Below are 23,924 nucleotides of genomic sequence, written 5' to 3' on the forward strand. Positions count from 1 at the left end.
TACGTGCTTTATTATAATAAATGTCCTTGTGTGAATGTAAACCTGTTCATTGCGTCCATTCCCTCATTGAACTGCCCCATCTTGCACTCGGATTATAGTTGGTTTTTAAATTGCCTTAAAGTGATCGGGTCCAACGGGACTGCGTGATAATACCCCGCTCGGTAATCCAAAAAGGAAGCGAGCTGCTTAAGCGGTTCGTTTCCAAGCGGTCCCGTTGAGGTACAATCTCTCGGGAACCTGCCTGCGTGAATAATTAGGTAAATCTAAGATTTGCCGATCGGACCCTGTAGCGCGGGTAGAGTGCGGACAAGGTTGTGGTGGGATTAAAAACCCACCCGTGACTGGTTTCTGGCGTTGTTCCAGAAAATCACGACTGGATTGTCCGTTCGGTGGGCGAAGCGACCGCTATTGTTTAGACGCGGTCGTTCGCACGCCGACGGGTGGGAAATCTTCAACAGTATATCAATTCCGAATTCACGACCCATCGACTTCCAGTATTTGTGAGTTTGCGAGCCCCCGTCACCATTCCCTGCATTGGGTCCCATCCACCGAGGTGCACGAATGTCGATACTGCACAATTCTGTACTGTATTTGGTTTGTCTGTGCGGAATGGGCATGCTACCCCGTTCTCACAGCAGTTCCCAAACCGTAAACACCTCTCGATTTGCAATTGTGAACGTGTGCTATTTTTAATTTATTTATTGCCCTTAATCATGGCCTTAAAGCGCAAGTTGAGTGAGGAAGGTGCGTCTCCTGGAAAGACGCAAAAGGAAATGATGAAGTTGAGCGAAAACCTAAATGTGCTGGACAGGCTGGCTGTGGGTGTGAGTGTATCTGCAGTGGGAATGAATCATTCTTCTGACATCACCATCGCCACGTAATTTATTTATTTTAATCATTGTTCTTAAACATTTACCATTTCCTCCCCCCTCCCTCTCCACCTTATGTTCCCCCTTATGTTCATTTCAGATCATGGGTCAGAATTGGGGATGACAAGAGATGACAGTGAAGTGCTGAAGTGTTGTCTTTACCTTACCACCGAAAGTGGACGGAGGCTGTGTGTTCACCCCTGTTTGTCTTGTTTGTTTGTTTGTTTGTCTGTGAGCAGAATATCTCAAAAAGTTATGGCTGGATTCAGTCGAAACCTTTTGGATAGGTTGGTTGTGTGACAAGGATGAATTGATTCAATTTTGGTGAAGATCCAGATCTGGATACTAGAGTTTCTAAGTGATTCTTCACCATTGAGAAATAGGCTCAAAAACGAAATGTAGCACGATATCTCAAAAGGTTATGGATGGATTATGACAAAACTAGGTGGATGAGTTGGGTATTTGACAAGAACAAGTCGATTAGATTTTGGTTCAGGTACAGACGCAGATCTGGCCTATCATTGGGATACAAAACGTAAACTGTTCACCTTTGTGGAGGTATTCACTCTACTGAGTGCTGTACTAGTCCATGTACATATTTGTGGATTGCATTTTGCAGCCTGACTACTTGAAGTGTGTGTGCGTGCTTGCATACGTGCGCGCGCACACACACACTCTTGTACTCAGAAACTGTTTTCACCTTTCTTCCATGTTATGTCTTCTTTCAGATGGTGACCTTCTGGCTGTACTCAATGATGTCTATACTGTTGGCATCGAGTCAGACCTGGATGCACTTATTGTGGATGTTTGGGATCTTGCTGCAGAAGAACGACAAGGGGATGAACAAGAGCGAGAGGATGCAACATCAGAGCCTTTACTTCACACGTCACCTGCTCCTCGTCCCCCCTGTGAAGATTCGAGCAGCACACAGCCTGTTGCAGCAGGCTCAGATGCTCCGCGTCATCTGTCAGCGAGCACTTTTGTGTCTTCACTAGCTGAGTCGCACCCTATACTCTTTCCTCGGTCCACAGACAGCCCCTCAGCAGTTTCTGACACCTTGGCGACTACGGAATCTGAAACAACACCCCCATTAACCACCACAGAAGAAGCCATAGTTGGTCCTGCAACACATGAAGTCACTGATTCGGCCTCTCAAGCTCCAATCCTTCCACCCTGCTGTCCTCAGCTCGGGCAGTCTTGCTGTTACGCTTCGCGCTGTGCGTGTATTGCATGCAATCCCGGCTACCATCCACGGTCCTGCCACCATTACAGTGGGCGGGTCAACTGTGGGCCATCTCATCGACCTCGTGGCGGGGCCGGAGAAGGAGGGGCTAGTGGCCGTCACTTATGTCACCATCTCCATCACCATCACCATCACCACCACATGGCCCATCACCAGCATTACTCACGTCCTGCCTCAGCTGCTGCTGCTCCAACTGTAAATCATTCCCCGCAACCAGTCACTGGTTGGCCACCAACCTTGGCAGGTTCAGTCACTCTTGGTTGTCATGGTGCTCCTCTGAGAACCAGCTCAACATTCATGTGTCCGCTTGAGGGGCCACAGAGCTTTCCACAGGTATGGACAGAATGATTCACTGGATTTTTCTATTTTGACCCTTTTTCAATGTTTAAATGGAAAGTCAACCTTTAAAAAGTCTTTGATTTTGTGCTTCGAGTGCATTTCAACGATGTTTCCTAAAGCTGATTTGACTGAAAGCATTAAACCTGAAAAGTCAGGTTACTCTCGCAGGAGATGGTATTGCATTTTTTACTTCTGCCAGCAAAGGTGAAGTAGGTTATGTTTTAACCCTTTCTGTTTGTTAATTGCCGGAATCCTTCGGATTTCGGCAATTATGTTGGTCGATTGTGTGTCATTCTGTGTGTGTCTGTCTGTTTGTTTGTTTACCCTGTAGCAGCCACACCGTTTCAGCGATCATGACCAAACTGGGTACAGACGTCGGCTATGGTCCAACTTCGACACTTGACGTTTTTGGTGAATCGAGGTCAAAGGTGAAGGTCACCGAAAAACCAAAATTCTTATTTGCGCAATAACGTCCGCTAAAATGGTCGTATCGACTTCAAACCAAATCCAAAATGTGCATCTCCCAATACTGCATCCAACCAGATGTCTCATTGGGGTGTCACACCAACAACCTTCTTCACGGTCGGGGGTCGAATGTCAGGGGGGTCGGGTCAAAACTTTCAAATTGCGATTAAAAACGCCATTTCAAGTCCGATTGACTTCCAAGTTATGATCATGACCAAACTAAGTGCTATAACTCATTAAACAGTTGCACTATCGACTAATAAGAACCAAATTGATTTCCAGGTTTTTGTTTTTTCAGAGATCATGGAGATATGACAATCATTCCGGCAATTCCTTGCTCAATGAGCAATTTCATTTGTTTGTTTGTGTGCAGGATATCTCAAAAAGTTATGGAGGGATCCGGATGAAATGTTATGGGCAGGTTCGGTGTGTGACAAGGATGAACTCATTAGATGTTGGTGAAGATCCAGATCTGGATCCGACTTCATGTGCTGACCTGTCGCGCCTTACCTGGTCTGCATTTGCCATGCTTTGCCTGCCTTTGCCTTGCCTCCATACCTGCCCATGCCTTTGTTTGCATTGTCACAACCTTCATCATTTGCTCTAGGACCACCTCTGAAAGTGTTTTGTAAGGACTGCCCTGCAGGCAGCCGCATTACCGGGGACTGCATTTGAGCAGCCTGGATAACTCCTTGTTGTTGCATAAAGGTCAGTTCAAATGGACCGGGGACTGCACTGAGCAGCCTGGAGATCTTGTTGCATAAAGGCCAGTTCAAATGGCCTGTGAGACGGCGTATGGCCTGCCATGTTAGGGTGAGTTGCCTCCAGCAGCCAAAAAAACAAAAAAGGAGAACTCAACGACAAACAAGGGACCTTTGACGGCCCTAAAGACATCTGACCATCGATGCCTGCTGCGCGCACTCATCCACAATGTTAACTTTGCTGTGTTTTCTCTCCTCAAGTCACAGGTCTTGAGCCATGGGTAGTGTAAATATTAGAAATGTGCATTATTTTAGCCCAACTGTTGTTTGTTTAGTGCCGGCAATGTAGTTAAGTTGTCCTTGTGAGTCTGTTAGTTTAGTTATGCAGCGCGCATGTATACAAATGTATACAAATGTTACATGTTTACATGTATACAAATGTCGCACTCAGGGATCCCGTAGGGAAAAACCTACACCTGCATGGCACACGAAAATTGACGACTCGGGACGAGTCTATGAAAAAGGGGGGGGGGGGGTGGGTAGTGTTACGAATTTGGAGCCTTATGCACACAGACAGTCAGCGGTCCCATAGTTCAATTATTTCGTTAAGTATATGTGGATAGTTGGAATCCCTCCCCTATGTCTAATGGGTTAATTTCATGTGTGCGTTGCGGGTTTCTTTTATAGTCAGATTTTTTACAACTTTAAATCTGCCAACGCCAACAAAACCCCCACTTCACTCCTCCTCCCACTCTGCGGGCGAACAAGCGCTTCATCCGCCCAACCTTCACTTCACACCACGGCGCCATAATGCACGTGTTTCTGACTACGGACGTGGGCGGAGCCCTCTCGCCTCGGAGCTCTGACTCCGCCCCATCAAAAAAGAATGTCTCCCCTGTCGACACTGGAAGGCAAAAGAGCCTCTCGGGAGGAGCACCGAGATGCCGACACGCCGCCCCTCCAATCACGGCTGGCCACCACGAGACCCGAAACCCCTCGTCCAATCCGGAGGCGAGTTACCAGAGAAACGAATCCCTTCACCCCACACGGGGGGGGGGGGGGGGGGATAAATAGAATCGTGAGGTGCTCAAAGACTAGTGGAGGTCCTTTTTCGGTCGTGCCTTTGTCATGTTGATTCCCGTCTTCGTTCCCTGGTCGTCGTCGTCGTCGTTCATTGGTGGTTGGTCGTCCATAGGATCCTGGTTGCTCTCTGGATTCTGGCTGTGGGTTCAAATCCCACCCTGATGATTCGTGTGCACTCGTTGGATTGTGGTTCGTGTGGAGCGCTCGAGCTGGGGACCCCGATCCCTTTAACGGACTCCAAGCTCACAAGTGCGGGTCGGCCAGACCGCACGAGGCGGCCAGGTACCCGACCAAACTCTCACCCCCAGCTTGCCTATCCTCCGCGGCTGTAGTGTCCGAATAAAAGCCAGTTGGCTCCATTTCTTTATGGGTGTGTGTGTGTGTGTGTGTGTGTGTGTGTGTGTCTGTCTGTGGCCAGTCTTATAAGTGGAATTGCATAAGTGCCTTGCTTATTGTACATTGCAATTTAGTCGGATTAACTCTGCTCTGTGTCTCCCTTCCTGGTTATTGTGAATAAACCCCGTGTTAAATGTACCAGCTCGTTTTCTGTGCTTTCTCTCATTTGCTAAGCATTGGTCGCGTTTGAGTTATAGTGAGGCCGATTGTGCCGTAGATTGTTATTCGGACCGGCGCGGCTTTGGTAACAGCGACTCGGTTCGGACAAAGCCAGCTGAGGGTGTGGCTCGACCGCGTGGCTAATTAGGTAAATTGGAATCGGACAAAAAGACCTTGACCGCGCGGTCGAAATATTGGCGTCCACGGTCCATTAAACGACCCGTTGACTTCCGAGTTATCCGGAATGACTACCTTCAATTCCGGGTGTTCGGTGGGAGAATGCCCAACTGCTCCATCTTGTGGTCGTTCCCCGCCCCCGAACCTGGCACCACAACAATATTACACCAGGCTTGTGTGTAAATTGCAGTAGATTATCAAGGACAAATGCCAGTAAATATTGGCCAAAAGTGTTCCTCCTTTATGACAACATACCTGACCATGATGCACGTGCAGACCGACTTGCTTTGAACAGTCGGATCACCTGGTAAAGCTCGGTCTGGGCCGCCAGTCGGTATTGTTTAGTGTTTTGGCATTTGAAGTCCCACCTGCGTTGTGGGCGATTTGACAACAAGACTGACCAAAGAAATTGAGTCGTCGCTGAAGGTTCAATCTGAAAACTTCGATTTTGATGGCGAAGACAGTTTGCACAACAAATGGAGTAAGTGCGTTGAAGTTGAGCGACACTGTTTAAGAACATTAGTTTATATTGTTGCGAATCTGGAAGCCATGAGCACACAACATTCAGGTCCTATAGCTCAGTTATTTTGATAAGTGAATGTGGATAGATAGCTCCCTTTCCCAAGTCTAATGGGTGAATAAATGTAAATGCGCTGTGAGTTACTTTGATAGTCAGGGTTTTCTTTTATTTTACACCCCTCATAACTATGACCGCCAGCATTACCTTCACCTCGCTCTGGCCGACGCCATCGCCTACGTGAGTGTCAGCACGTACGTGGGTGGAACCCACGCAGAATACAGTTCCTCTGGCTGTTTGCTGGGCGGAGTTCAAGGAAGAGCCTCGTGGCGGCCCTCGACCAATCGGCGTGCTACGGGTGGGGTGACACCACTCAGCCAATCAGATCCCGCGACAGGGAGAAAGGGGTCCGCGTGACGTTACCACGCCCCTGGGCCAATCAATGGACTTGCTGCTCGTTTTGGCCAATGACAGGGCGATGAGCAGTTCTGCGTGCCAACCCATCCAGTAAGGGAGAGCAGGAGGGGTGGAGGCGTCCCCCCCCCCCACGGAGACAGGGTGAATAAGGGTGCGGCGCGTTCGGACCGAGTTCCTCTCTTCCTCTCTTCCTCTCTTCCTCCTCCTCCTCTTCATGATCAAGAGCTTGAGAGACACCATTCCCCACGAGAGTCGCGGGGGTTGCGCGCTGAGTCCCTGCCGCTGGATTTGGCTCGTCTCTTGCTGGTGCCCGGTTCGATTCAGCGTTAAAGAAAACTCATCGAATGTTGTAATCTCAAGATGTTTATTTTGCTCTTGACGGTACATGCGATGAAGACATCTGAAACGACACACAAGACAGGTCTAACAAACAGAGAATAACATACTTATTATCCTGACTACATACTGACTACTCATGACGTACCAATAGATAATGACGTACATGAAGTAATATAACTATGGATACACATATGTCTACATCCCCCCCAAGTTCATGGTTCCATGATCAGTTGATGGTAAGACGTCGTCGTTGTGGTCTACCCCCATCCTCCGGAGGTTGGATCGTTTCCTTGAGGCCTTGCTTGTTGTGGTCGAGGAGGCGCTTCAAGGTGGCAGGGATTTTGTCAGTCAGTGCTGTAACTCTGCAGGATGTGGAGGGTGCGCTATGATCAGGAGTGGGGAATCTGATGGGGAATCTATGGGGAATCTGATGAAAATGTTTCCCTTTTGCAGAATTTTTTCAGCGGGGAGAGGTCGACTGTCCGTCTTGGGGTCCCATCATGCTTCCTTGTCACTACCATGCGATGGCACCAGGAGACTGGTTCTCCATACGGAACGTTTTCTATCACACCTAGGGCCTCGTCACGAAGAAGGTCACTGTGAACCCCTTCCTGCCAGTGTAAGGGTACTGGTGCCGCGGTGTGGCATGTCCGGGGTTTTGCCGATTCGTCTGTATTTCGATTGGGGGGCCTGTCATGCATGGCAGAGGCCGGTGAGGACAAGTGTTAAATGTTGAGTTGGCATAGCGGTCCAGTAGCCACTCGCACATTCTCTCATTGTTCTCTGCGGTGGGGAGGAATGGTAGTGATGTTGGGCGGGTGGGGATTGATCATCGTTGGGGGCAGTTACAAGACCTTTGATCATCGTGCTGCGGATCGGTACATCCTGCGTTGAGGGACCTCACCTGACACACATCAATGTTGCATGACTGAGGGCTTGCAGCTGGCGGTGCTTTCTCTGGAGCTCTAGGGCAGTTACCCATAGTTAGGAACTTTCTATCTAGCATCAATAAATCAACCATTGTATCAAATGACAAATAAAACTCTGAAACAGAATCACTGACATATATCATCGAAATACAAAATATGGTTTCACCAACAGGTGATCGTCCTTTGAATTAGCCGGGAAATGCCCCAACAATATTAATAAGATTTCTGTTCGCGGCCCGAATGTTCACACGCACAGGAAGAAGGTCACTTCTTGAGAATCCTTTCTCTTCAAAGTCACGGAGACCCCATAGGTTGGATTGGGCCCCAGTGTCTGCGACCCCGTTGATAGTGACTGTCTGTGTTTGTCGGGGATTGATCGGCTCCGCCAGGCTGAGTTGGAAAGTAGCACATGGGTGGTTTGAGAACTGCTGTATGCCATTCACTCTTTTGGAAAATTTTGTGCTCAAGAGTTACTGTCTGGACCTCAGCGCAGGGGTTGGGAACACACTCGAGAGTTGAAATTTGTGATATTTGGTCCTCGGTATCAGGTGTCGACACTGCAGCACCGACTTCAGAAGGGCGAGTAGCTTTACGACGATGTGACCGCCAGCAATTCAGACATTGTTTGTGGGGTTTGGTATTCCAGCCTCCGTTGGACCTTTCCTTATAAAGTTGAAAGTGTCTCCCACAATCTGGACAAGGGGCAGTTTTGGTTCTCTCAGCAGATGCAGGTATGACCGTTTTATTTTGCTCTTGACGGTACATGCGATGAAGACATCTGAAACGACACACAAGACAGGTCTAACTAACAGAGAATAACATACTTATTATCCTGACTACATACCGACTACTCATTATGTACATGAACTAATATAGCTATGGATACACATGTGTCTACATCCCCCCCAAGTTCATGGTTCCATGATCAGTTGAATCTCGGTGGTTGAATCTTGATGGTATTTGACACGTTGTGTTTGTTGTGCGTTTTCCTGAATCATGGCGGCGGCAGATCTGATCGTCCTGATGGTGATATTACCTGTGGATGTCTTCATAAAGAAAACTCATCGAATGTTGTAATCTCAAGATGTTTATTTTGCTCTTGACGGTACATGCGATGAAGACATCTGAAACGACACAAGACAGGTCTAACAAACAGAGAATAACTTACTTATTATCCTGACTACATACTGACTACTCATGACATACTAATATATAATGACGTACATGAACTAATATAACTATGGATACACATATGTCTACAAGCGTGAAGACCACACGGGGTGGACAGGTCCGAGGCAGAATCTGGTCTTCAGCTCGCCTTCCCTCCGAGCTGGAGGCCTCAATAAAAAGACCACTTTGGGTGTGTGTGTGTGTGTGTGTGTGTGTGTGTGTGTGTGTGTGTGTGTGTGTGTGTGTGTGTGTGTGTGTGTGTGTGTGTGTGTGTGTGTGTGTGTGTGGTGCCAGTCCAGTAAGTAGTAATTGTACAAGTGCCTTGCTGTACATACATGCCTCTTATATTCGGATAACTCTGCTTCTTACGTGCCCCCCTGCTCCATTATAAATAAATCCATGTGTTAAATGTATCGGTTCGTTTTTGTCTTTCTTTTATTGGTTTAACACGGTGAGTGTTGGAGAATTCGTTCGGATTAGAATTAGAATTAGCTCAGAGAATTCGCAACTAAGCTCGGAGTCCGAGAGGGGCGCGGGGGCGGCATATGACACCCCCCCCTTCCGTCAAACTTCCCTCCTGACCCTTGGCGGATCCGTGCCTGACCGAGGCAAATCGGCTGCCACAGGGTCGTTTGACATGGAGCGGATGTTGGAGGCGTTGATGCAGGAAATAAGAATTAATGCATGCAAGATGGATGACATGAGAGGCGATATGCAAACGCAGCGGGGTGAAATGCAGAGCATGAGGTTAAGCCTGCAGCCGAGCTTGGACGAGGTGAAAGGCATCATGGTGGCGCCACGTGGCAGAGCAACCGAACCGACACGGAGTGTGCAATGTGTCCGGCCCGCGATGGAGACAGGTAAGGTCGGGACGAGCGACGTCATAATTGATGGGGAAGCGTGTAGGGTGAGACACGAGGGGACGACGGAAAAATTAAAAGAGGTGACGGGGACGCAGAAAATAAAAGAGACAAAAGAAGAAACTAATGAACGCGAGGGGACGACGGAAAAATTAACAGAGACAAACGCAGGATTTAAAAAAAATTAAGAGACAACGGAAATGAAAACAGACACGGGAATCAGAGGAGGTAGAGGATGAAGTCAATAAAGTAATTGACGAACACACACAGGTAGTGCTAAGAGGGGACAATGGGGTTGAGCTTGGGGAATGTCATGACCCAGTGCGAGCAGCAGGATAGCCTCCTTAAGGAACAAAGGGAGACGCTATGCTCCCTTGAGGCAGATCGCGATGAGGTGAGTCCGATCCGGCCGAATGAGGTTGAGGGGGTGAGTGATGTTAACGGGTGCTCACGGAGCCTTGGGGGGGGGGGGTAAAGAAATCCCGGGACCCCTTGAGTTAACACGAATCCCTGAAGTGATTGGCCCTGTGTGTGGTTAAGAGTGTGAGTGGTGCGAGTGTGTCAAAAGGTGAGTATGGTACGAGTGCCATGGCGTGCGTGAGTAACATGGCATGTGAGGGATTGAAACGTGGACGGATTCAGACGGGTGTAGTGAGCCTTTTGCGCCGTATAAAGTTATTGTAGCAACCGCGCCGTGTTCGCAGGGCGAAGCGTACTGGGCCCATTCGGCATTTAGCAAGCGGCCATCGCGCGCGCATCTTCGTGGAGGGATTCCGGCACGGGAACGCTCTGCGTGGGATTCAACAAGGCCGCGCGGACAGCTAAAATGGCGGCAAGTGTTGGGTGAATTTGGAACACGCGGGTTCCCACGTGTGCGGGGAATCACGTGCTGCATGCCGCGTGTTCTGTTTGCGGAACGCGCGGAGCAGGTTTCCGGGACGATGCGCGCATGCAGACCCGCACGGGAAACCACGCAGGTTCGGTGTGCGAGTGATGTCATCGGCGGGAATCTCGCGGCACGAATGCCGGGGAAACAGCGCACATTGGCTCGCGTGGGGAATCCCGCTCGAGCGAGCGCTTGTTGGGATGTGCAGGGTGATGTCATGGCTGCACGGATTGGTCATCGGAGGGGACGTTGGAATCGCCCATAGGTACGAACGGGCGTGCCGTAAACCGCCACCATGGTGGTGTAGGAAAAAGAAAGTTAGAGCCTCGCATCCACGTCCACAGCCCAGTGTTTGGGCAAAGGAAGCACTAGTTAGTGGGAAGGGTTAGCGATAGTTAGACCGGCTTCATGGGGACATGGGTTGTTCCTCATGGAGCCTGTGGAATGGGTTAGTTAGAGGGATTTTAGGATAGATTTAGGAAATGGATTTTCTGGGAGACATAGACAGACATGGAATGTGTAGTGGGGACGTAGCTTAGCTACATAGATTAAAAGGAACGTGCATTAGTGTCAGGGATGACGAGGGAGCACGAGATAGTTAGGGGAACATAGGTAGAGTGTGGAGTGAATTGGAAGAGTGCAAAATCTACATTGAGTGAATGTGGGACAGTGGGCCTGAGTGTGGGAATGGAGTGAATGTGGAATGCATGGTGTGAATGAATGAGTGGGGGGAGGAGTGAATCCCACCCAAGTGACCCTGGGGTCAGTGTAATGTTAGTTAAATTTACCAAAAGGAGGTCGTTCTGTTGTTGGTGGTGTATGAAGGCACGATACCCATTTGGAGGGTGCAGGAGTAAAATTGACCGGCTGGGAGCGTGGCTTGGGAAGGTGAGTACCGAGTAGTGGGCACCCCGGGCACCGAAGTAGTCGGCCAGAGTAGGCCTCCGATGACCAAGGGTCCAAGGGACCGGGATAGTCTACTGGGCACAGGCGACCCGTGGAACGGGACCCAGAGCACCAAAGATGCCACGTGGGCATGGAAGGGGGGCAATGCCAGGAAGGGCAACCCCCCGCGTTCATAGGGAGCAAGTAGGCTCGGAGACAGCCTCAGGGCCCTGGGGTGCCATGGTTAGAGTTCGACAGAGGGGGAAATCCCTGCCAAGTGAGCCACGCTGCCCAGCCATGAAATTGTGCAAGAGCATGGAGGAAATTTTGAGGGCTCGGCCCAAATTTATAATGGACAACAACACAGGCGACGGGAATCATGGTTGTTGGAACCCATAGCTTAAAGTGACAGGCGTATGGAAAAGCCCTGAGTTAGTTTAAAGTTAATAAATGCCTGGATAGTTAGGAAATGTACCCCTTTCGCACCATCCATCCCTTCACTCTCAGTAGGCCACTGGATCCACCTTGGGAAAGATTGCTGAAATCTGTGGGAGGCCATTCTGAGGCTTTGTTGGGCCTCGAGACAGGACGCTTGCCTCTCCCTTATTCCCCCCCAGAAAGGATTTTAAGGTTTGGGAGTCGGCTAGATTGACAGGATAGGTTAGCCGGACAAGGATAGAAAGGGGGTTAGGGAGACGTAATTATAAAATAAATAAATAAATAAATAAAAAGGGGCTAAATTTGTTTTGTGTTGCCAATTAAGGGAGTGGGTATGGACAGTTACAGGCAAAGGCGATAGGTTGGGGGGAGACATTAGGGTAGGTTCGAGCCCGTGTTCAGAGTGGCCGACACCACCGCACTCCTTCCAGACCCACACGGAACGAGAGCAGAGGCCGGCCAGCTTCATCTGCCGGCCTGTTGTGCTATAACCCCATGCCTGCTACCCTATTTGCATTGCCCCATATGTTCACCATCACCATGTGCACCAGGACCATCGCTTCAGTGTGTTTTGCAAGGACTGCCCTGCAGGCAGCCACATCAATGGGACTGCATTGAGCAGCCCATGCGTTCATTTTGTGTGTTTTGCAATCCGTTCATTCTCCATCCATTCATTTCCTTGAGCTGGAGACTGCACTGGGCAGCCTGGTTACCTCTTCAAATGGCCTGTGGGACGGCACATGGCATACCGTGTTCGGGTGAGTTGCCTCCAGCAGCTGGGGGTATGAAAGGAAAGAAAAGAAGAAGGTTCACTGCTGGAATACTCAAGGGGGACCTTTTGAGCAGGCCCTGAGGACGACTGACCTTCAGCTACGGAGCACTCACCCACACAAACTGTTGACATTGCTGTGCCTTTCTTTTCCCACAGATGACAGGTCCTGGGCCATGGTTAGTGTAAATATTAGTTAAGGTAAAAATTGTAAATAAGTTTGCAACCCACCTGCATGTTTGTCTTAGCGCCGGCAATTTTATTGAAGTTGACCCGAGTGAGTCTGTTAGTTAGTTACGCTGCGCGTTAGGTTATTTATTTTTGGGATATGTATAAAAAAATGTCGCACTCAGGGATCCGAAGGTAAAGTGTACTCGGGGAAAACTGACACATGCTGGTCACACAAAAATTTGTCAACTCGGGATGAGTGTAACAAGGGGAGGGGGTAGTGTTGCGATTCCTGAAGCCATGAGCACACAACATTCAGGTCCTATAGCTCAGTTATTTCAATAAGTGAATGTGGATAGATAGCTCCCTTTCCCGAGTCTAATGGGTGAATAAATGTAAATGCGCTGTGAGTTACTTTGATAGTCAGGGTTTTCTTTTATTTTACACCCCTCATAACTACGACAACACCAGCATCACCTTCACCTCGCTCTGGCCGACGCCATCGCCAACGTGTGTGTCAGCACGTACGTGGGCGGAACCCATGCAGAATCCAGTTCCTCTGGCTGTTTGGTGGGCGGAGTTCAAGGAAGAGCCTCGTGGTGGCCCTCGACCAATCAGTGTGCTACGGGTGGGGTGACACAACTCAGCCAATCATATCCCACGACAGGGAGAAAGGGGTCCGTGTGATGTCACCACGCCCACGGGACAATCAATGGACTTGCCGGTCGTTTTGGCCAATGACAAGGCGACGAGCAGTTCTGCGCGCCAAAACCGTCCAGTACATGAGTGTGGTACTGGACGGTTTTGTACTGTACTGGACGGTACACTCATGTACTGGACGGTTTTGGCGCGCAGAACTGGGGGTATGAAAGGACCCCCCCCCCCCGGGACAGGGTGAATAGGGGAGCGGCGCGTTCGAACCAAGATCCTCTCTTCCTCCTCCTCCTCCTTCTCCTCATGATCGAGAGCTTGAGAGACACCATCCCCCACGAGAGCCCCGGGGGTTGCGCGCTGCGTCCCTGCCGCTGGATTTGGCTCGTCTCTCGCCGGTGCCCTGTTCGACTCAGCGTGTGAAGACCACATGAGGTGGACAGGTCCGAGGCAGAAGCTGGTCTTCAGCTCGCCTTCCCTCCGAGCTGGAGGCCTCAATAAAGACCACTTTGCGTCTGTTTATTTTGGGTGTGTGTGTGTGTGTGTGTGTGTGTGCGTGCGTGCGTGCGTGCGTGCGTGCGTGCGTGCGTGCGCGTGTGTGTGTGTTTTTGTGTGTGTGTATGTGTGTGTGTGTGTTTGTGGTGCCAGTCCAGTAAGTAGTAATTGTATAAGTGCCTTGCTGTACATACATGCCTCTTATATTCGGATAACTCTGCTTCTTACGTGCCCCCCTGCTCCATTATAAATAAATCCATGTGTTAAATGTATCGGTTTATTTTTGTCTTTGTTTTATTTGTTTAACATGGTGCGTGTTGGAGAATTAGCCAGGCTATTGCCGCTGTAAAGGGACATTTGGACTGACGAAAGCTCGGTGACCGTCGGCTCGGGTCGCACACGGTTCGAGTACGCTTGTGGCTCGTTCCGTACGAGCATCGTCGAGGGTGAATTTCCCCGGTAGTTTGGACGACGTGGGTATTTAGGTAAATTGAAATTGGCAATCGACCCTACTCCACATGGTCGATCTATTGGTGAACTTCGGTCCGATAAGGGACCTGTTGGCTCCGGAGTTATCCAGGGTGACGATCTATAAATTCCGGGTGATCGGTCGAGCCGACTCTACTGCTCCATCTCGCGGTCGTGCTCGTCGCCGATACCCGGCCCCACAACAATATTACTTGGACTATTGTGAGTATCTCATTCCTCGGACATGTTGAACACCTCTTGCTTGTTTCTTTTTCATTGGTTGTATTTTCAGGAATTAAACTTTGCTTTGCAGACATTACTTTACTCGCTCCTGCCACTTTGCTCTGCGCAGCGTTTCACACGTTGGCAACCAATCGTTTTCAACTATGCAGTAGTTTCCATGGTGAACCAAATTGAATAGCAGTGAGCATTTATCAGTTTAAATTAATTTGTACTGATGATGAAAACAGTTGGCATGCTCCAGTGGGGTGTTTGGTCTTGCAATGAATATCCGTACATTCTCAACCAAAGTAGAGATCTGTTACGAAGTAAAGAGAAATCTCAGGAACCATCTCATTTGTTTTTGTTTATTTTAGCAAACTTCATGAGGGACTTACCTCGTAGCTGTGTGGGCTCTTGGGAACAAAGGCAGAGGTGATGCTTTAATTAAAAAAGTGTTTTCTTTTTAACATTGGCAAATTCATGTCATCTTGGTATGAAGAATCTAATGAATGTCTTAAAGTGCCGTTAAATAAAGAAGAAAAAAACTAGCAAATTATTGTTACCTCCGCCATCCATGGTGGACTGGGGTTATGTATTCACCCCTGCTTGTTTGTCTCTGAGCATGGTATCTCAAAAAGTTATGGTCGGATTTGGACTAAACTTGATGGACAGGTTGTGTTTGATAAGGACATATTTATTAGATTTTGGTTCATTTCCAGATGCAGATCGGCCTATCAGTAGGATACAAAATGTAAACAGTTTAGCCTGGCAGAGGTATGCACTCGACCGAGTGACGTTCAAGATTTGCCTCCCTCATGTTGTAAGAGAATATTGAGAGTAATGAAGGGTAGGTTTGGGGTAATTGAGCTGATTAGTGTGGCTCCACATTTGTTGGTAAACCAGAAGGGGACGTTTGTGTGCATCACCCCTAGTGGAATATTTATCAGCATGTCAGCACGACTGTGAACTTCAACTTGACTCTGACCTCAGTTGTGGGCTGCTTGCAGAAAGTGACTTATTTTCTTTGCTTTTGCCTGCTTTTACATTTAGACGGTCTTGGCATTGTCTTTACCTTTTAGAACAGCATGAGTATTGTTGGTGTTGTTGGCTGGCAACTTCACTTTGTTTTCCAGTGAGAAAAAATAAACACAAAATTTGGAAGAACTACATTTTATTTGTACTCTCAACTGCATTAAGAAGGGTAATTCCTCTTCAGAGTCCCTTTTTACCTTTTTGACTTTTCTCACTTTCTTCATCTTCATCTTTAAAAGTGGACAGCCCCTAATGTTTTGCTTTGTGTTGTATCGTATGTTTTTGCGATCCAGTCTTTTGGTGAGATTCAATTGGGATGTTGTCCTGTTGTGGGCCGGGGGTCAGTAGGGAGGAGTGACCGCTAGGTGGAGCAGTAGGGTCGTCTCCACCGAGGACCCGGAATTGAAAGTCCTAACCCTGGGATAACTCCAAAGGTCATGGGTCCCTTCGCGGACCATGGACGCTCATATTTCGACGGCATTTCGACGTGTCTCACGTCACCGCACCCCTCATTCGCCGGGGTAAATCGGCCGTCTCTCCGTGATTTTGTCGGGTGCGTGTCGGGGCGTCTTGATCCCCCGCCCCCCGAAGAGACTCTGCTTCTCTTGGAGCTCGCTCTGCGCCCATTGGCTGAAAGGCAGAAAACGCGCTCGCACCCTTCCGATTGGCCGAAGCGTGGAGTCAGAACTTCGGTGACCGAGGGAACTCTGCCCACATGTGTGTTCAGCATGCCATCATGCGGGAAATGGTCCATAGTGTTGTTGCTATATTTGTGGATATAAATTCTAGAGCTAAGAAAATAACTCGCAGCGCACACATGAAATTAACCCATTAGACAGAAGGACGGGACCCTAACTATAAACACATACTTATTGAAATAAGTGAACTTAGGGACTGCTGTCTGTTTGTGTGCAAAAGGCTTCCAAATCCTTAACAGTACATGTCCTTGGGCCTTATTTTGATCGGTTGGAAGGAATCTTATCAATAAGCATGTCATTAGAAATCAAAAGCTTCTGCGTAAAACCGCATGGCCGTTTATTTCCGACTTGTATTTGTGCAGTGGATGGATACCTTCATTCCTGTGAACTAATTTTAGCCAGTGTCTTTACTGATGATGAAATTGCTGCTCCAGTGCTGGGAGGCCCTGCTAGAAGCAACGTTCGATAGATACTCGAAAGCCACGAAGCTGACCAAGACTCACAAAACCGGCTGGCCAGTCCTGACTATTGAGTGAAGGTAATTTTGGCAGAAATGTCCATCCGAGGCAATTCCATCTTTGCGAAGCATCAATCTGGGTTTATTGTCTAGGCCAGTTGGCAATCAAACTCGGATAAGGCATCTCAAAAGTATACTGAACAAAAATATAAACGCACCAACCTAAATATCTAAGTCAAGATTGCCATTATGGGAAAATGGTCAAACCGATGATATGTTTGAGCAATGGTTCCTTTGTTTTGCTCAAGACAGATGTTCCCATTGAAATTGACCACTCTGAGTGTGTGGACTCACAAGTTGAGTAATCCTTCCCATGAGCACCATGGGGCTTGACAGAGTGATGGTCAGTGAGCGTGACCAGGACACAAACACTCCCTATAGCTTGCCCTATAAAAGGCCTCCCCAAAATGTGGACTGGTGCCAAATGTCAACATGCCACAGATGTCACAAATCTTGAGGGAGCGCGCATTGGCATGCTGAATGCTGGGACGTCAGTACGGGCCGTTGCAGCACACTTCAATGTCCACCACTCCACCATTAGCCGCCTGAGAACGCGCCTCAGAGAGACTGGAAGCACCGTGAACCGCCCACATGCCCGGCGACCACGTGTGACCACCGCCGGTCAGGATCGTCACATGAGGCTGCAACATCTCCGGGATCGACTCCGACCGTCCACAAGGACTGCCGATGAGACTGTCGGGCTGCATAACAGGCGCATTTCAGCCCAGACGGTGTGTAACCGCTTGAGGGAGGCCAACCTCCGAGCCCGCCGACCACACCGGGGACTCGACCTCACTGCAGTCCGGCGTCAGACCCGACTGAACTGGGCCAATGTTCACTTGCGCTGGACCCTCGCACGATTGAGGAGAGTGCTGTTCACCGATGAGTCGCGGTTCCAGCTTTATCGGGCTGATGGCAGACTCCGCGTCTGGCGTCAGGCTGGGGAGCGCTACACTGACGCCAATGTCCTTCGTCGGGTGTCACACGGTGGTGCCAGTGTTATGGTGTGGGCAGGCATATGCCATGGAGAGCGCACTCGGCTTCATTTCATTGAAGGCAACTTGAACGGGCAGCGGTACAGGGACGAGATACTCAGACCCATCGTTGTGCCGTTTGTGCGCCTTCACCATGTGACGTTTCAGCACGACAATGCTCGCCCCCATGTTGCCAGGATCTGCATGGACTTCCTCGGTGAGGCGGACATTGATGTCCTCGACTGGCCTCCGTATTCTCCCGACATGTCGCCCATCGAGCACCTTTGGGACGTTCTTGATCGACGCGTACGACAACGTTACGCAGTCCCAGAGAACGTCCGCCAGCTCCGTGTGGCTCTCCAGGAGGAATGGGAAAACATCCCTCAGGCCACCATCGATAATCTGGTGATGTCCATGCGCTGGAGATGCACCGCTCTGCGCGACGCCAACGGTGGACACACCCGCTACTGACTGTGTGAACTCTGACAGTGACACCTCGGTTGTGTCGCCTGTTGTAGCGCAAAGACTGTCGCCAGAATTCTCAAGGAACTCTTTGAAATTTAATGCTCAATTGTCATGGATTCTATAACCAAATTGTTGTGAAGATTTAGTATTAATGAGTTCGAGGTAAAATAGTAACAATCACCTGGTGCGTTTATATTTTTGCGCTTGGTGTGTTTATATTTTTGTTCAGTGTAAGTGTGTTACCTCGACCCTCATCCTATCCGGCTCTGATTAGACGAGACATGTTTTATTAAACTTCAAATCTCATTTTAATTTACTTCATTCTGATTCAATGTGTCTGCGATGTTGTTTTAGGTGCTGAGATCTCGTACTGTCATACATGAAGAATTCAGATGCGCATGTGGTGAGGAGAGTATCGATTATGGGGGATTTAAACTTGCCAGGGATTGAGTTCAGCAACAGTGAAAGGGCAGAGCAAATGAGGATTTCCTCGATGTAGTCCAGGATTGCTTTTTAACCCATTTTTTAGATAAGCCCATGAGTGGGAGTGCAGTTAGACCTCCTTAAAAAAAAAAGATAAAAGTAACAATCCCAATATGGTGGAGGTAGGGGAGAGCATGTAGGATCAAGTGACCATAACATCATGAGTTCAGGAGGATAGAGTAAAGCTATTAGATTTCAGAAAGGCAAACCTTGAGGGTATGAGGAGATAGCTGGGTGATGGAGATTGGGTGAACCCACCAAGAGGGCAATTAGCATCAGAGAAATGGGCGACCTTCTTGGAGCAAATGTGTAGAGTGCCGAGTTGGTATATTCCAATGAGGTGTAAAACTAGAGGAAGAGGTCAGGGTGGTTGAACAGTGAAATGAGGAGTCCTGCTATGGAGAAGCAGAAGGCAGTTGCTCATGATGTGTTCCTCTTGAGTTTTTTGTTTTCCAAATCTTAGAATATAAATCCTTAACGTTGCTGCCTCCTACTGGATTCGAAGTTGCAACCTCTGCTCATCTATTGTTGGATCTCTGGGTCACCACAACACATGCTCTTTTCAAGACAAAATGAATGACAAAAGGTTCCATAGTTGAATTTTTTTAAAAATTTTTATTTTTAAGATAGCTTTGAAATAATTAGCAGCTTTGTAAACATTGCACCATTACATTCCTGTATGGTTCTAATATCTGGTCAAACCAGAAAATAAACATTGGAGTGTAAAAATGGGAACAGCAAACTGTAATGGTCGACAAATAGTCCATAAATGACCCTTCGTTAGTTCCAGTTGCCAACTACAATGGCACTTAGTAAAGCGCGTACCTCCGTGAGGCTGAACAGTTTGCATTTTGTATCACACTGATAGGCCGGATCAGGATCCGGACCTGAACCAAAATCTAATCGGCTTGTTTTTGTCATCTAACCAACTCGTCCACCAAGTTTTGTCATAACTCGTCCACAACTTATTGAGATATTGTGCAATATATCGTTTTTCGCCCCCATCTCTCAATGGTGAAGAATCACTTAATAAATTATATTGTCTGGATCGTCACCAAAATCTAATCAATTTGTCCTTGTCACACACCCAACCTGTCCACGAAGTTTCGACCAAATCTATCCACAACTTTTTGAGATATCGTGCTCGGAAAAACAAACAAACAAATGAAATTGCTCGTTGAGCAAGGAATTGCCCGAATAACTTTGTCATATCTCATGATCTCTGAAAAAACAAAAACCTGGAAATCAATTTGGTTCTTATAAGTCGATAGTGCTACTGTTTAATGAGTTATAGCACTTAGTTTGGTCATGATCATAACTTGGAAGTCAATCAGACTTGAAATGGCGTTTTTATCGCAATTTGAAAGTTTTGACCCGACCCCCCTGACATTCAACCCCCGACCGCGAAGAAGGGTGTTGGTGTGACACCCCAATGAGACATATGGTTGGATGCAGAATTGGAAGATGCACATTTTGGATTTGGTTTGGAGTCGATACGACCATTCTAGCGGGCGTTATTGCAAAAATATGAATTTCAGTTTTTCGTTGACCTTGACCTTTGACCTAGATTCACAAAAAACGACAAGTGTCTAAGTTGGACCATGGCCGACGTCTGTACCCAGTTTGGTCATGATCGCTGAAACGGTGTGGCTGCTACAGGGTAAAACACACAAACAAACAGACAGACACACAGAATGACACACACAACCGACCAACATAATTGCTGAAATCCGAAGGATTCTGGCAATTAACAAACGCAGACGGACTGACGTGGGTGAAAACATAACCTCCGTTCATCTTTGGTGGCGGAGGTAATTACACATCAACCAATAGATCTGTGTGATCAGGTCAGAATCCCACTGTGTGAAGAAGCACGAGTTATTTACTTTTCCAAATTGAACAAGGAGAAAAACAATCGGAGATTGCAGACCCTCACCAGGACTTGCTTTGTCTGGTGTTGTGTAGTTTTGTGCACTGGTGTGTTGCGTAATTAATAAGGGACATAATTGGAACTTCCACTTTATAACTGCTGGCAGTCATGACTGGGTACCAAGATGCCCCACTTTGATCAGACACCTGACCCTGACCCATGCCGTTTTTTTAATTATTCAATTGAATTTAGAATGGGATTAAAATAAATTCAATTCAGATCAAATGGAAGACCAAACAAGTACAGTCTGCACTCCTGCGTTGGAGTAATCAGAAGGACCATCAAACACAGCCAAGTGAGCCGTCTTCAAAAAGAAAAAGATAAACTCCACATCAAAAAATTATATAATTTTGCCTGCCAGACCATGTGTCCGATGAAGTGGAAATTTAAAACGTGTTCCCCATCACGACTAGATTACAAATGTGAAGTTTCACATGATTGGTTAAGCGGTTCCAGAGAAAACATTATTTAATATTTTTTTAAATCCAATATGTCTGCCAAACCACGTGACATCAATTATTCCTTAACAACCTAGTACACGCATACATTGGGGAACATTTATGTGAAGTCTCCCCTCAATCTGTCCAGCTGTTCTGGCGAAGATTTTTATGTTTTAGGGTAAATCCAATATGGCTGCCAAACCGTGTGTGTGTGTGTGTGTGTGTGTGTGTGTGTGTGTGTGTGTGTGTGTGTGTGTGTGTGTGTGTGTGTGTGTGTGTGTGTGTGTGTGTGTGTGTGTGTGTGTGTGTGTGTGTGTGTGTGTGTGTGTGTGTGTGTGTGTGTGAACCTTTTGTTCCTCATGGATAGGCTGTCATATGTGTAACGTTTTGCCTTAATCTGTTCAGCCATTTTAGAGATGATTTTGAAGGTTGTTGGGATTCGCTAGATATCCGTTATTGTCGGGTTTTCCGTCTGTCTGTCTGTGTGTGTCTGCAACGCGAGGCTCCACAGCACAAACCAGCAAACCGATTTCGATGAAACTTGGCGAACAGGTGCCATATTGGCTGGGAGTGTGCGCATTTGAGTTTCGTTGCTAAAGGGGCTGTCACACCTTGACGATTTAGCCAGCGTATGCCGATTTATGAAAAATTTGTCTAAAACGCTGGCACACGTCGAATACGTTATGGGTACGTTATGTGTACGTTAGGTTCATGCTCAAAAACACTACCATAGGTCGTATTACGCTGGTTTAAAACGTTGTACTTTTTGGTTGTCCAAAAAATTTTGCATGCTTGAAATTTTACGACGTACTCGGCGTTTGGCTCACACGTTCCGCTACGCTGGCCATAAGTTGTAGGCACGTTATGCGATCGTTGACGCACGTTAATTGTATGTTACTCATAAGTCGAAACACGTAGAGGTAACATTCGCGTTCCCGAAACTTATTTCTAACCTATGAGTAACGTTTTGTAAGCACGCTACACGAACGTTGTTCACACTTTGCAACACGCTACTTGAAAGTTCCTCATACGTCAAAACGCATCAAAGTAATGTTTTGGGTACCCGTGACTTAATTATAACCTATGAATAACGTGCTTGGGAATTATTACGTTATGCATACGCTAGACTATCGTTGGGCATAGGTTGTGGACGACTAAAACACGATAAACAATCGTTGGTATAACTTATCTATAAGTTATCGAAGCGTTCTGTGTTCATTACTAGTACATTATGCATTTGTCAAAGTCGTTTTTAATACTTTAAAAAGTAAAACAAAGAAATATTTCATCGTGGGAATGAGGAAAAAAAAATTAGCCGAAAAGAACATCGAACAATGGTGCAAAGTAGTCTCCTATTCGTGGACGATAAGAGGATCCATCATCACCCACACCCTCCCCATCACGCTCACATACTACTACTGACATAGACATACTACTACTACAAATGCTACTACTACAACTTACTACTGTCACGCACACCAACTACTACTAATAGTATTACTACTACTGATACTACTGACATTGACATCTACTCAACATGGAGTCTGGAACAATGATGGGTTCCTCTTGTGAAGCCCATTTGTATATACCAATTCCCCTAAATGCTGCCAATACGCCATTACACGGTAGATGTAATTAGAAACACGTTCAGTAAGTGCTGTGGTCGTCTGGAAGACGTCAATCTAATTCGTCTACATACGACAATGTGCGTTTTAGATACGTTACAAATAGGTTCATAGCATGTTACTCAAAGGTTAGAAGCACGTTATACTTGGGTTCAAAGCATGCTATTCATAGGTTAAACGCACGTTACTCATAGGTTCATAGCATGCTCGTCATTGGTTCAAGGCAAGTTACAAATAGGTTCAATGCACGTTACTCATAGGTTTCAAGCACGTTAAACATAGGTTCAGAGCATCCTACTCATAGGTTAAAAGGACGTTGCCCATTGGTTGAAAATTAGGTTGCGGGTATGTTAAATATTACCTTGACTTGTTTCGACTTATGATTAACCTACAAGTAACGTGTGTCCGTCGTGTGTAAACGATTGCGGAGCGTGCCAGGAACATATGACAACGCATGCGGAACGTGTTAGCCATACGCCGAGTACGTCGTAAAATTTTCAGCATGCTTGAAATTTCACGACGTATTACACGTACCACGTAATATGACAGCGTACTTCATTGTTTTCCAGCCTACTCTTACCGTATACACAACTTACCTTTACTGTGTTTGATGTGCACCTAGCGTTTTAGACACTTTTTATAGGCCAGCATACACTGGCAAAATCGTCAAGGTGTGACTGCGATGCTGACACTTCAAATTCTCAGGCGGTTATGATTTAAATTGGCGTCCGGCAGGTTCTTAACAGGCTACGCCACGAGTTTGCCGGCGATACGTTTAGCGCGCTATGCGTAAGTTAAACTATTGTTGGGCATAGGTTGTGAACGCCGACAACAGGCTAAGCATTCGTTGGTAAAAGTTATCAATAACACAACGAAACGTTCTGTGCCCGTTACTATGTTATGCATACGACGAACACGTTATGAATACGCCCAAAACTTAAAAAAAAAAACATCAAAATTTCAGCGTACGCCAACATTTTACATACATTTTTATATGTTGCCATTGCTGGCTAAAACGTCAAGGTGTGACGGCCCTAAGCAACCACCCGTTGCTATGCCACGGCCGAAAAAACCGCGTTTTAAGAACCCAAACGGTAACTGACGTAGCGCGGCT

At 47.4% G+C, this 23,924-nt stretch overlaps 1 protein-coding gene across 5 annotated transcripts in view; it reads left to right on the top strand.

The window, feature by feature from the left end:
* The window catches only part of LOC147020737 (uncharacterized), an 89,241-nt gene that overhangs the window by 17,095 nt on the left and 48,222 nt on the right, over positions 1-23,924 (top strand). For all 5 annotated transcript variants that reach the window (XM_085896331.1, XM_085896336.1, XM_085896335.1 and 2 more), the window contains one exon: positions 1,598-2,445. In XM_085896331.1, coding sequence (XP_085752457.1) covers positions 1,598-2,445 — 848 coding nt within the window. The remainder of the gene's footprint in view (positions 1-1,597; positions 2,446-23,924) is intronic.

The sequence above is a fragment of the Eptatretus burgeri genome, chromosome 9, assembly GCF_056783735.1.
Source record: "Eptatretus burgeri isolate ZD-2024b chromosome 9, Ebu_testis_v1, whole genome shotgun sequence".
Classification (NCBI taxonomy): domain Eukaryota; kingdom Metazoa; phylum Chordata; class Myxini; order Myxiniformes; family Myxinidae; genus Eptatretus; species Eptatretus burgeri.